At 37.8% G+C, this 12,908-nt stretch overlaps 1 protein-coding gene across 1 annotated transcript in view; it reads left to right on the forward strand.

Moving 5' to 3' along the window:
* DDX10 (DEAD-box helicase 10) overlaps positions 1-12,908 on the forward strand; it is a 172,810-nt gene that overhangs the window by 96,545 nt on the left and 63,357 nt on the right. The window contains exon 14 of the mRNA XM_062020406.1: positions 11,724-11,837. Coding sequence (XP_061876390.1) covers positions 11,724-11,837 — 114 coding nt within the window. The remainder of the gene's footprint in view (positions 1-11,723; positions 11,838-12,908) is intronic.

The following is a 12,908-nucleotide window of genomic DNA, read 5'->3' on the forward strand; positions in this document are numbered from 1 at the left end:
TGTAAGTTTGCTCTGAACCATCCCATTTGTTCTTAACAACTTCTTATCTCTCTCATACTTAAGCACTGGAAGTTAGGCAGAGTTTAGACTATCTGGCTATTGCTGAAACTTTAAAATTTTTAATTGCTTCTGCTGGAGATAGAGATGTGTAAAATCTTCAAATTGTAAAACACAAGTTGAAAACATTAATTATGTAAGCTTCTGTATAAATTTGACCTCTTGTTAAAAGTTCATTCCTGCAAAGAAAGGTGTGCAGGCTTTCAGCTGGAAGGCAAAGTGCTTTAAAAGATACAGGAAGACAGATCTAAACTGCAAACAATTTTGAAGCCCTAAAACAAGTAGTTGCTAGTGCTCTAAGACTTAGTACTCATTTATATAAATGACTATGCTTACAGTTAGCAGACTTTTTTGTATAACTTTTAAGTGGTCATCCTTTTGGGCAGGGCTTTTGCCCAGGGCATTTCTGCAGTGGAACAAAAGCAAAACACTAACACACTGATTTAGTCCCATCGCCTGTGCTGGTCCAAATGGTATTTTTTTTCTCCCCATGATTTACTGGATGTGGAGAGCAGCATTGCTCTATGTACTTTGTGTGCTTGTGATGACAGTGGCACTAGGCATATGCGCATGCTTTTCCTATACAGGAATCCAGCGAGTAGGTGTGTTTTTCCTCACTTTTGTCAATGCTTGAGGTATTCATTGTGTACCTTAAGAATAAGTTTTGCTGCTTTTCTCCCCAAATTCTTAAATTCTTTTAAGATGCATCTTCATCTAAACATGGCTAAAATGCTATCTGGTTGTTACTGAAAGAGCTGGTTTTGGTTCGCGCGCTCAGCTCCCTTCCACGAGCCTGCAGGAGTGCTTGTCTGACCTCAGGAGTGACAATAGCAGAGTATGATTTGCAGCTGTTTTAGTGTTAGCTTTCTGCCAATTTTAAATCCTTGAAGCAGTTGTGAAAGGACCTGTGCTAGAAAAGGGCAGCAATGAGTGTGTGTGAAGGAGCAGCACACATGAACTACAAGACTGCTTCTGGCAGCCTTTTTGGTCTGTATTGAATACATGGAGAAAGGAGTAAAAATATTCAACATCTTATAAAGAGGAAAAAGAATAGCATGAAATATATTTTTATGATGGTTATTATTGTGGCTTCTCTGTTAGCCTATAGTTGTAAAGAAATTCTCTCTTTCTAGAGTGGCATTTGGATGCACTCTTGGATTTCATGCTGAGCTGTTTGTCTGCTGTATGGGATTCTGGAGTGATTCTGAATAGACTGTGCACTCCCTATTTAGGAGCTAAATTCAAACAAACTTCTGGAAGATAAACTCTCACAGACTAGAATTACCTCTTCTTTCTAAGTGGCCATAGTAGTGCCATGCCTAGCTGGAGGTCAGATTAATGCTTTTACTTGCGTTGGCTCTGTGCATTGAGACAAATGCATTTAGAGGTTTCTAAAGGGGAAGGAATATGTGCCATCTATGTCATCTAAAAATGAAATAAAACTCTTTTAAATCTACTACTGAGAAACTTGAATAGCTCAAATGACCAAAAATCAATTTTGCATAGTGTAAAGAAAAATATGCAGTCTGTGCTATTTGTGGTCATAGCCTGTTAAGGATATTATTGTACTGTGGTAATTAAATGGGCATAGTTTTCAGTTCTAACATTTGCAAAGGCAGGAAGAAAAAAAGGGAGAGAAAAAAATATATTTATCTTTGCAAAGTAATTTTTTGTTACTTTCAGATCACAGATCGGGAGAATGTAGTGAACAAAATGTTTTAAGAAGCTTCAGCCTTGGCTGCCACCGTGTTCCTTGGGCCATGTGTGATGGCTTTTGAGGGATAAAGGGAATGTCACACTGCTCACAGATGGTAAAATATATTAAATCTTAATCAGTGTGAAAGTGTGGTCTTCCTATCTCACCTTTTGTTCTAAGATTCCTCTGCAGAGTATTTTTAAGCCATAATTTTAATGATGTTATGGCACTTATTTAAGCATTGGCTTAATGATTATGCAGAAAAGTATTTTTTAGAACAACTGTCTTCTAGAAAATACGGTCACGTTAAGAAAAAGTATATTTATTCTTTAACAAAAATATCCAGTTTGTTATATCCTCAGCGTTGTCTTCGTGCTCAATCATTTAGTGATTATATATTGCTGAATGTTTCAATTTAAATGTCTTGTGCTAAGATATTAAGTGCAGCCGGAGAGAGAAGGAGCAATTCTGGTTCTTCTGGAGACAGAAAAATTACAAATTTCAGAACATAGCATGTTCCAGAACACTTGAAAGACTTAAAGATTCTTTTAATTAAAAATAAGGCAGTTCTCCCCTGTCCTTCCTACTTGTCTCCCCTCATCCCAGTATTGAGTGTAGGCCTTATTTTATCTTGAATATTAGTGTGGGATGAATGGGCAGGATCTACCACCTGCTTGGAAGTGGGGAAAGATCTTAATGTTGTCATTGTTGGAGATCCGTAATAGAACAAAAGATGCAAAGCAAGTGCAGGTTATCCTAGCTCCTTAACTCCATGAGAATATGTTATGGGGTTGGGGTTGTTTGATTGGATGGTTTTTGTTTGTTTGGTGTTTTTTGGTGACTTGTTTTGTTGTGGTTTTTTTAGGTGAGTTTTTCATTTGTGGGTTTTTTTTGAAGTGACACATAAAGGATGATTATGTTTGAAGAAATTTGTAATTTGCTTTCATGTCAAACACCTGTTTGTGCTCTTATTTCTAATTTGTCACGTTTTGTTGGCCTTTTCTTGCTGACAAGAATAAAAGCTTTGGAGTGGAGAGAATGAATAGCAGTCAACAATTTTACTTCTTAGTTGAAGTTGTATGGGGAACGCTTGTTCATTTACTAAGATGTAATCCTCATCTTCAGCTAACTGCAAGCAGTTAATCTGCTTCTCTTGGCTGTAGTAATGCTGAAGGATGTGGTGATTACTGTTGGATTTTACCAGAGGAAGATTGTGTTGGAATGATGCATTACCTTGTAATGACAGGGAGGAGTGGAATGAAAACATTTTATGTCTTGATCTGGAACTGCAATTGCAAGTGGTATTAATCATTATAATATATTTCTTGTATATTTTCAGTCTGAGGCAGTCTTTGAGTTATTAGGATATCCTAGCTTTTACGTCTTTCTTTGAAATGGTTTTTTTTTACCAACCTTCACCCCAAGAATAAGCAAAAGCTATGTCTGAGTTACAGAATTCTGGAATGTCTTTGTCTTCATTTAGTCAGGCAAACTCTATTTTAACCTAATTTACTTTTTGCCTAGAAATGTGTAGTTAATTATTCTCTGTTAACACCTTTCTTTTAAATAAACTGCTTGAGAAGCCATGGCCTTGTGTTGCTAACACATGGCCTGATGCTCTGGGAGGGGATGTTGTAGCTACTTGTGCTTACAGGCAGTGAGAGATTTTCAGGCAAATGCAGTAGTTGTACGGAAAAGTTCTTGTAGTCCAGAACAGTAGAGACATCTTTCAGAGTGAGATGTTATCAAATTACAATAACACACAATTTTTTTAAGTAGTGATTTTTGTCTGTATTAGTTATTATGTTTTTACCTTATTTCTTACATAATATTCTTAAATGTTAAGATTTGGAAAATGAGGTGCAATGATTTTTCAGATCAGTGACAAAAAATGTTGGTATATGTAGAGACAAGTTGTGTATACAATTACATAATTTATAGTACTCAACTATTTGTTTTTGTGGACTGGGAGAGTTTGTCTCTTCACTAAAACTTTCCTTAAAATCTTCTGATTTTGTGGGCGAGTCAGATATATATTGAAAAAAATAAAGCAGTGGGAAAGGAAACAATAGGGAGGAAAAAGGCATAAAAATTCATCGTGCAGTGCTGCTCATTCTTGATTCCCTCTGATATTGTGGGATTTTATGCCAGGGTAAAACATTAACATTCTTTTTTTTTCAGTATAGAGAATGAAAGCAATGAAAATTTTCTCAGGGATGGAAGGGTATAGATGTATTTTTTATTTTCAGGATTGGTGTTAAATTTGTAGATGATAAATGCTGCTGTAAGGGTAAAGGAATTTTATTTCTGAAGATTTTTCAGGAGTAGGAATGGGACTCAGGCCTTTCTAAATTACGTATAAAGAAAAGAGAGGAAATACTTAAAGCAGAAGTAAATCTCTCATCGTAATGGAGGGTAGGGTGCTGTGTGAAGTCCTTTCTCTCATCTAAATTCATAGTCCGAAGTATAGAGCTACTGTTTGAACTCCTAGTGTTCTGCAAAGATAGCTTGTGTTGAAAATGATGGTGTCTTTGCCATTGTTTAGATGTTTAGGATTTGTAAATTATAATTCATAGAATCAGAGAATGGTAAGGGTTGGAAGGGACCTTTAGAGATCATCTAGTCCAACCCCCCTGCAGAAGCAGGTTCACCTAGATCAGGTCACATAGGAACATGTCCAGGCGGGTCTTGAAGACCTCCAAGGAAGGAGACTCCACACCCTCCCTGGGCAGCTTGTTCCACTGCTCCGTCACCTTCACAATAAATTTGATAATCTAATGGAAATTTTGCTATATTGGCATTTTTTTAATGTTTGCTTTTTTTACTGACTTTATAGGAAGAGAAACTTAGACCTCTACCTCTGTTTAGCTTAGCCAAAAGTCCCAGTTTTAGGTCTTGATAGCAGCTACTGAAATGAAGAGTCAAGTATCACACAGAATATACATTAATTCATATAAAAAGCATTGTCATTGAGTAAAAAATTATTTTAGTTGTTTTCAGTGTTTTAGAAGTATTCTAGAGAAATACTACTATGTGCTGTGAGAAATTGGAGGAAGATGTATTATTGTAGAACCACTTAATAAAGATTTCTTAAGCTTGTTTCTTATCTGCCATTGGAGAGAAATACTGGGCATGGAGCCATTTACCTGCTCTTATTTATCCTTTTTTTCTGCTATCAGCGTGTATATACAAGTGAAAATGATCTCCTAAATAAATGCCTATTTAAAATACAAGGAATTGTAGCAAATACCTGTGTAAACATAGAACCAAACTCATCCTCATCATGGAAATATATTGCCTACAATTCCAGTTGTTTTAGCAGTGTTGTGAGTTGGCAAGTTTTTTCATCCTCACCTTGCATTTTGTGTGATTGAAATTTTAGTATTAGTTCTTTTGAACTTTTGTGGCTTAATTTAATTTGGTTTATAGAAAAGAATAATATTTTGTTTACTAAGACATTTTCTCTAACCAAACTCTTTCACCCATACACAAAATTGTGATGAAACTCAGATTCAGATGTATCCTTCTGTCTGAAGAGTAATCAAAAGGAAAAGGCGAGCATCATTTAAACAGACGGTTGACATAGTATAGACTTGTCTTTGTCACGGTTGTTGTATCTGTTGCTGTTTCTTTGATATGAAAAGCAATTTAAATGGGAAAGATAGCGTGGTGAACTGCTGGTCCTGTGGTTCTTGTCCATAATCTCGGTCACAATATTGAATAGTGGTTTTAAAGGAAAATTAGCCTCACTTGTATTAAATTGAAAAACCCAACTCATGTTAACAAAAGAAGCTTGTGTTCCTTGGAAGGGCTGGAGGAGTTGTGTTGTGGAAGTGGACGGATGATTTGAAGAACTTTTCACTGCTGCTTCTCAGTGCTGTTGGATTGTCCTGGTGTTCACAGCAGTGTAAAGTCACCTGTGACTTGTGAGCAGTTGGAAGAAATTAAGGAAGACTGAAATACCTGTAATTACGGAAAACTGAGCTAGAAACTAGAACAGAGACCTTGTGGTAGTTTAACCCTGGCTGACAGTAACCAAACCACATAGTTGCTCACTTCTTCCCACCTCAGCAGGATGGGGAGGAGAATCAAGGGGAAACTGTGGGTTCAGATAAGGACAATTTAATAGAATAACGCAGAGAATAAGGAGTTATAATGACAGCCAAGGCATACAGAAAACGAGCAATGCCTGATGTCCCTGCTCACCGCCCGCAGCCCAACACTCATCCTGACAGAGAGCACCGCGCTGGCAGCTGCCCTGAGATCCTGAGCATGAGGTCTGCATGGCATCAAATAGCCTTGCCATGGCCCCTTGCGGCACCTGGGGAAACTTAACCTGCCAAGCCCAGTACAGTCCTCTTTGGTGTTGAGAGTTTTGTGAGTGCTTGAAGAAACAGACTAGACTTCAGAATTGGGTTATTTTGTTTCTCTTGATGTTTTCCTTCTTGTGTTTTATGATTATGTGTTCAGTGTGAAGTTTGTACCTTGCTGCTGCTTTTATGCTTAGATATTTATCAGAAGCAGTGAAAAATTCTCCTCTCCTTGAACCTTATCTCCATTGTGGACAGTTTGAGTATGGTAAGTTTATGGGGTTGAGAGGTAATTCTTTATGTTTAGGCTGCTTTATACGACTGGGTGGAGGATACTCAGTCTTTTGATAGTATCATAGTGCCTGCCAGATGAAAACCAAGTCTATATGGTCTCCACAGCTCAAAGAGGAAGATGGCCCTTCTCTTCTTCTAAGATTTGGTAGCTGCAATCTGGCAAGCCTATATCTTATTCTGTGGGTAATGACTTCTGTGTCTTCTGGTAGCTTGACAGAGGAATTGATGTGCTTAGTGAGAACACAAATGTGATAATACTTGCTCCTACTGTGGGCAATTTCTTGAAGTAATACAAAACAAACATGTGATACTGATTACCACATTGATTTTTGTTTCTGAGAAGCAGTTGCTGTTGAAGTCTGGGTGAAATAATGTTATAGTGTTGGGAGAGACTGAAAAATATTTCCAGCTACTGCAGCGTTCTATCTAGGAATTGTAAGGTATAAGTGGGAGGGAGGGGAAAAAAGGCCCACAAAGACCCTACAAAGCAATAGGGCTTGTTATAGCTAATGTGACTGGAAAGTCCTACTTTTGTTTACTGCTACTTTACCCCACCACAGTAATGTAGTCCTGCCTTTAAATGGCTTCTGTAGTGAATATACTGTGGTTGCTTTCACAGGCTTGAGTTGAAATTAGAAAGGAAATTTAAGTTAGAAACAAAGAAACTTTACGTTTGATGATTTGTAACACTCCAAATGTCAAAGCTAATGTGTTTAACTGTAAGTGGATTGATCCTGAGTTACTGAGGATTACACACTCAGTCTAAACTAATGAGTTTAGAAATGGTACTGGTAAGAAAAATTATTCCATATTAGAATAGCAAAATTTACTGACATTTGTGTTTCTGATGCCATCTTTTCAGAACAACATATAATTGAAAAATAGTAAATCTTATGTCTTAAACTTGTCAGTATCTTCATTTAGAAAACCTTGGTCATAGATTCAGTTAAGAATATGGGATCTTTTAAGCCAGAAAACAAAAGCCTGCTCCTTGTTGAGAAAAATAGAGAACTTGCACATTAGCTGTATTGTTTATGATTATATATCAAAATGTTTGATTTTTCTGTTCTTCTAAGAGCTGGTTTTTATTCTAAGTCATTAAATAATCCATCAAGCCATCTGGCATATGCAAAACGAGGAAGAAATTTAGGCTTTTGATGAGTAAGAATAGAAAGTTCCGAACCCAAGCCTGCAGCTGAGCCTATGTTTTATGAAATTTTATGAACTTGAGTGACTCTTCTAGTGTCTAACTGTTATATAGCATTTTCTTTATACTATCAGTCTGATGTTGTTTGATCAGGTTAACTATTGCCACATCATCATAGAAGAAAAGATGAGACTTGAAGACCTGTTTTATTTGGCATAGGGCAAATCATTTTGCTGGTGAGAAGCAGGTAATTCTTCTTATTGACAGTGAAATGTGCATGCATCACCCCGTGCTTTAACTTGTATTACCAATTTGAGTTCAGCTGCAGAAAGAATCCTTTTGATATCTAACAGCAACATGAAAATCTGTGCCCAGATCATGCACGCCCACTTTGTTCAGATCGATCAATTATTTGATGGTATAATTCAGCTTTAGAGATGGATTTACTGAGGTAGATATCATTTGAGAAGGTTTTGATACACAGTGTTTTCTGAGTGAGCCAGTCTGTGAGGAGCTGCTATGCCTTCTCAGCTTACTTTAAAATACCCAGACCCATGGCTTGCTCTGGCATTAAAGGGCAAGGTCTGCTTGTCAGACAAAATCCTCCATTCACTCTTACCTGCAGATGTGACAGTGCTGCTGCCTGCAAGCCCTGTGACCCCAGATTTCAGCTGTTTGCTGAGCACTTAGAGAGGAATCATTGCTCTTGACACAGTCATGTTCTTTGCAGCACTTGAGGTTAACAGATGGAGATCTTTTGGCAGCTGGTGTAGTCTGATGGTGTGGTGAACTCATTGTGAAGAAAAGATAGGAAGTCATGGAGAAAATGGGTTAAATTCCAACCTGCTGCATGTGAATTGTCAGGTATCTTTTAGTACAAAAGATGAAAATGAGAAATGAGTAAGCTGAATGTCTTGAAAATTGAGGGAGGCTGGCACTGAAGATTAGGAAAGCCTGATGTCTCTTCCATTGGTGTTACACTTCCTACAGGGGATGAATCAGACTCCTGCTTGATGGGAAATTGATTTATCAATGTAGCTGTTCAAATGTGAGGTCAAAGAAAAGACAGGCAGTGGCATTAGAAATTTTGAGTGAGGGCATTAGTGAGAGACAACAGTCTCTCGCTCAGTGCCCCCATTCACCCATACCCTCGTTAGGATGGCGGAGGCCCCAGGGAGATGGGAGGAAAAAGATAAGCAAGGTTGTTGTGGATTGAGACAAAGGCAGGGAGGGCTCACTGCCAATTATGGTTCTGGGCAAAACAGACTCCAGTACTCGGAGAGGAAAGTAGGAAGGTTTATTCTTCTACCTACAAGAAACAGAATGAAAAGCAAAAAGAGAGCAGGATGATGAGAATAATTACAACCAGTACCCATCCCTCCTTTCTTCCTGGGCTCAGCTCACTGCTCCCCACATCTCTACCTCCTCCCCCCTCAACGACTTGGCGGGGTAGGGAGTGGGGAATGTGTTCAGTCTCTCACAGATGGTCTCTGCTGCTTCTCAGAGAATGACTCCTGGGATTCTTCTCCTGCTCCAATACGGGTTCCTTCCCACGGGACACAGTCATTAACGAACTTCTTTGGTGTGGGTTCTTCCCAGCAGCTGCGGCTTCTGCCAATTCAGAAGTGAATATGGGTGAATATGGGACCCCTCCCATGTGACACGGCCTCCTCTGGGCATAGTCACTGCCCCTGGCACGAGATCTTTTATGAAGTGCAAACAAATCTCAGCTTCACCAGTCCTATCTGCAGGATGCAGGGGAGTCTCTGCTCTAGCACACCTCCTCCTCTCTTTCCTCACTGACCTTGGAGTCCGCATGGTCACTTCTCTCTCTCTTCCAACTCCTTGCACCACCACCAGCCAAAAAAGTAGGAAGGCCAGATCAAGAAGGGACGGGAAGAAGCCTCCTCTTCCAGCTTCTTAAAAAGTGATCGTGGAGGTGCCCAATTGCCTCAGCCCCAGAAGTGGTTCTGGCTCAGAGCTGGGGAGAGTTTCGAGCAGCTTCTTACAGGACCCATCTTTACAGCCCCTTCTGCATCACCATAAATGGCTTCATGTCAAACCATGACAATATTTTACTAAATACTGATACACCAATTTGAAACTTTACATTGATGTATTATGTTGATACCAATAACAGTGGCAGTGCAGAAATGAAATATTATTTTAAAAAAAACCCAAAGATAAACACCAAAAGCAACTGGTGAAGTAAAATGTTATAGTGAGAAGTCATGCTACTGACTTGTAGTACATCTCTCTTTAAATTCTTCCTCTGCATAATTCTACTAATTTTTGAGGTAAGGGGTTTATGCTTATGCAGACTCTCAAACATATTATATTTGTAGGATTAACAACACAAGTGAGAGAATAGTGCATCTTTCTGAGATATTAAAGGTGTGCCTAAGGAGTAGTAGCTGCACAGTGCGACAAAAATCATCTAATAATACTGAGGACATAAATGCTGCTACAGTTACAATTTTCTATTATAGATATGGTCATTACTCAATAACACAGCACAGTAGCTGTCACAAACCATTTTTCCTGCTAGGAAGACTCTAATTTTTCTCTTTTATAGTTCATATTTCAGTGCATTAGTGTGCTGACCATAATGACAGTGGCTTTCTGATTTAATTTTTTTTGCTTTCTTTTATAGTGGATTTGGTAGAGAAGATGAAACTGATTAAAATGAAGAAAATAAAAAAGAAAGTGAGAAAAAGTAGTTCAATTTTTCCTCTCGCAAGTTGCTTGGACCACTTACTATTATTTATCAGAAGTTTAGACAGTTTAGTTGCTGTTTTTCAATCTCTTTTTCTGAATAGTGGAGCTTTTGCAGTCTTCTGGATAATAAATAAGTTATGGATCTTCTCCCATGGAATCGCTACATATTCCTGCAGAATATCTTTTGCTAGAAAATACTTTCTGCAGTGGCAGTTATTGCTTAAATTGCTGTCTTGTGTATATTGTGTCCCATTAGATGCCTGAACACATAATGGCCTTTGTTCTTGAAAGGAGAGGTCTCTTAAGAGCTGAATGTTTGGAATCTCCACATTTTTTATTCCATGATGTTGTTACGAGATAGGTGGCTCTGAAATCTATGCACGCTATCCTTGGATGTGGGAATTTATTTTCCACTGCTTTTTACTGAAGTATTTTCAATGTTGCTCCTAGTGTTGGAAACTACCTCCAAAATGCAAATACCTTGAAGAAATCCCCCATCTGTCAAAAATAGAAGTGATCTCTTCACCTCTTCTTTCTCACAGCAAGATTGCAAACACAAAAAATACGTTTAACTTCAATATCAGTGTGTTTTGTACAAGGATAGTGTATTGCTGATAACGTTTTCTTTCTCTGGTCAGTGTTACTTTCTCAGTGGTAGCCAGGAAACAACCACCTCAGTCTGTTGCAAAGGGTCTTAATATCTGAATTTCACTTTCTGCTTATGAGAAATATTGATGTTGCTTTTGCAGAATCTGTAAGAAATTAAGACAAGGAATTTTGACGGCTGTCTGCCTCTGTGTAATATAAATCAGTGGTCTAACCATGGCTTTCTCACATGCTGACTCATTTATTAGTTTCCCTGGTGTCTTTAGCACTTGGTTTCACAATGGCTTGTTTCCTGTGGTGCTGATAACTTCGATTTTAAACATACTTTGATACTGAGCTGGTAAACATTTCCTAGCACTGATGTTCTGCACCCTAATGGGACTGCAAGGGACAAGAGTTATGAAATAGGAAGATTCTTGCACAGTCACTTGCACCTTTCAACAACACAGAAATAACTCAGACTGGTGCACTGCACTGCCTGGAGACAGTGTGGTGACAAGTGAGATGGAAGTGGTATCTGATCAGTTGTAGCTAATGGCTTCAGTCAGTTATACTGGATTTCTTGTCTGATTAGGCTTGCTAACAGTATAAGCTGGTAAATCTAGTGTCCTTGTCCTAACACGTTAGTGCCATTTGGATGAGTCAGGTGTCCTACTGCTGACAGCATTTTGGTTATGCTGAGTTGTTATCACTATAAATGAGTTCCTTATGATACAGCTTGCTTGAAACACTTTTATGAAAAGATCCATTAGCTAATTTTTAATAGAAAGTACTATTACTCACATGTTTTAGACATTACGTTTTAATACATCTAATTGCTTTTATGAGAGTCTGAAGCCATAAACTCTGTGATTAGAAAAAATACCTATAAGAAATCTGATTTTCTTTTATGCAGAACACATCAAAATCAAAAATGAAGAAAAAGGCAACTAAAACCCAAGAAGCCAAAAAAATCTTGAAGAAGAAATTTAAAGTCAACACAAAAATAGTTTTTACTGAAGATGGAGAGGTAAGATAATTCAAAATAACTGTATTTTGATGGGAACTGAATTTGTAGTTTCTACAAACACAAAAATACTTCTACTTTACATCTGTATAAAAGATGCATTTTTCAGAAGTATTTGGTTTCTGTAATTGGTTTAAGATTTGCAGAACTGCTCAGCTTCCATTTAGTATTCGATTCTAATTCAAAAAAGAGGAATGCTGAGTACTCACCTATTTTTACCTTTGTATGTTTATCATAGAATCATAGAATGGTAGGGGTTGGAAGGGACCATTAGAGGTCATCTAGTCCAATTCCCCTACAGAAGCAGGTCAACCTAGATCAGGTCGCATAGGAATATGTCCTGGTGGGTCTTGAAGACCTCCAAGGAAGGAGACTCCACAATCCCTCTGGGCAGCCTGTGCCACTGCCCTGTCACTCACACAGTGAAATAGTTTTTTCTTATATTTAAATGGAACTTTCTGTGTTCCAGCTGTATCCCATTACCCCTTGCTTGTTGCTAGCTACTGTAGAAAAAAGGGCTACCCCAACCTCCTGAGGTATATATATTAAAATATCTATTTTTTATATATATTTTAATATTATATTATATATAAATTATATATATTAAAATATATATGAGAGCTACCTCTAAGTCTTCAGTCCCTGGCTTTCTTTCCAGTATTCAATATTTCTAGATGAAAAATTTTGTTAGGAAAGCTAAGGAAGTAATATATTTTTGCCTACTGCTGCTGGTGTAGCAGTGCATTTAAATTTGCCAGAAATTTAGTTTGATCTTTTAATAGCCCCTGGAAAAATGTATTGATTTTATACTGAAAGGAACTATTGTGGATGCTAGTCACTCTAGCTGTTCATTGTGGTGATAACCTCACTAGCAAGTCTCCATGCTCCGTATACATTTCTAACATTTGGCTTTGCAGATTCAGATGCTGTGATGTTATTTTTCTGTTTCCAGCATTAAGAAAAAAGTAGACTATTTTTAACTCTAGATTAATTTCAGTAAGGCATAAACTGAAAGAGAGCTGATCTCTACAAATATATCATTTACTGTTGTGGCCAAATAAAAAAAGCATTTTA

This window comes from Colius striatus, chromosome 1, assembly GCF_028858725.1.
Source record: "Colius striatus isolate bColStr4 chromosome 1, bColStr4.1.hap1, whole genome shotgun sequence".
Lineage (NCBI taxonomy): Eukaryota > Metazoa > Chordata > Aves > Coliiformes > Coliidae > Colius > Colius striatus.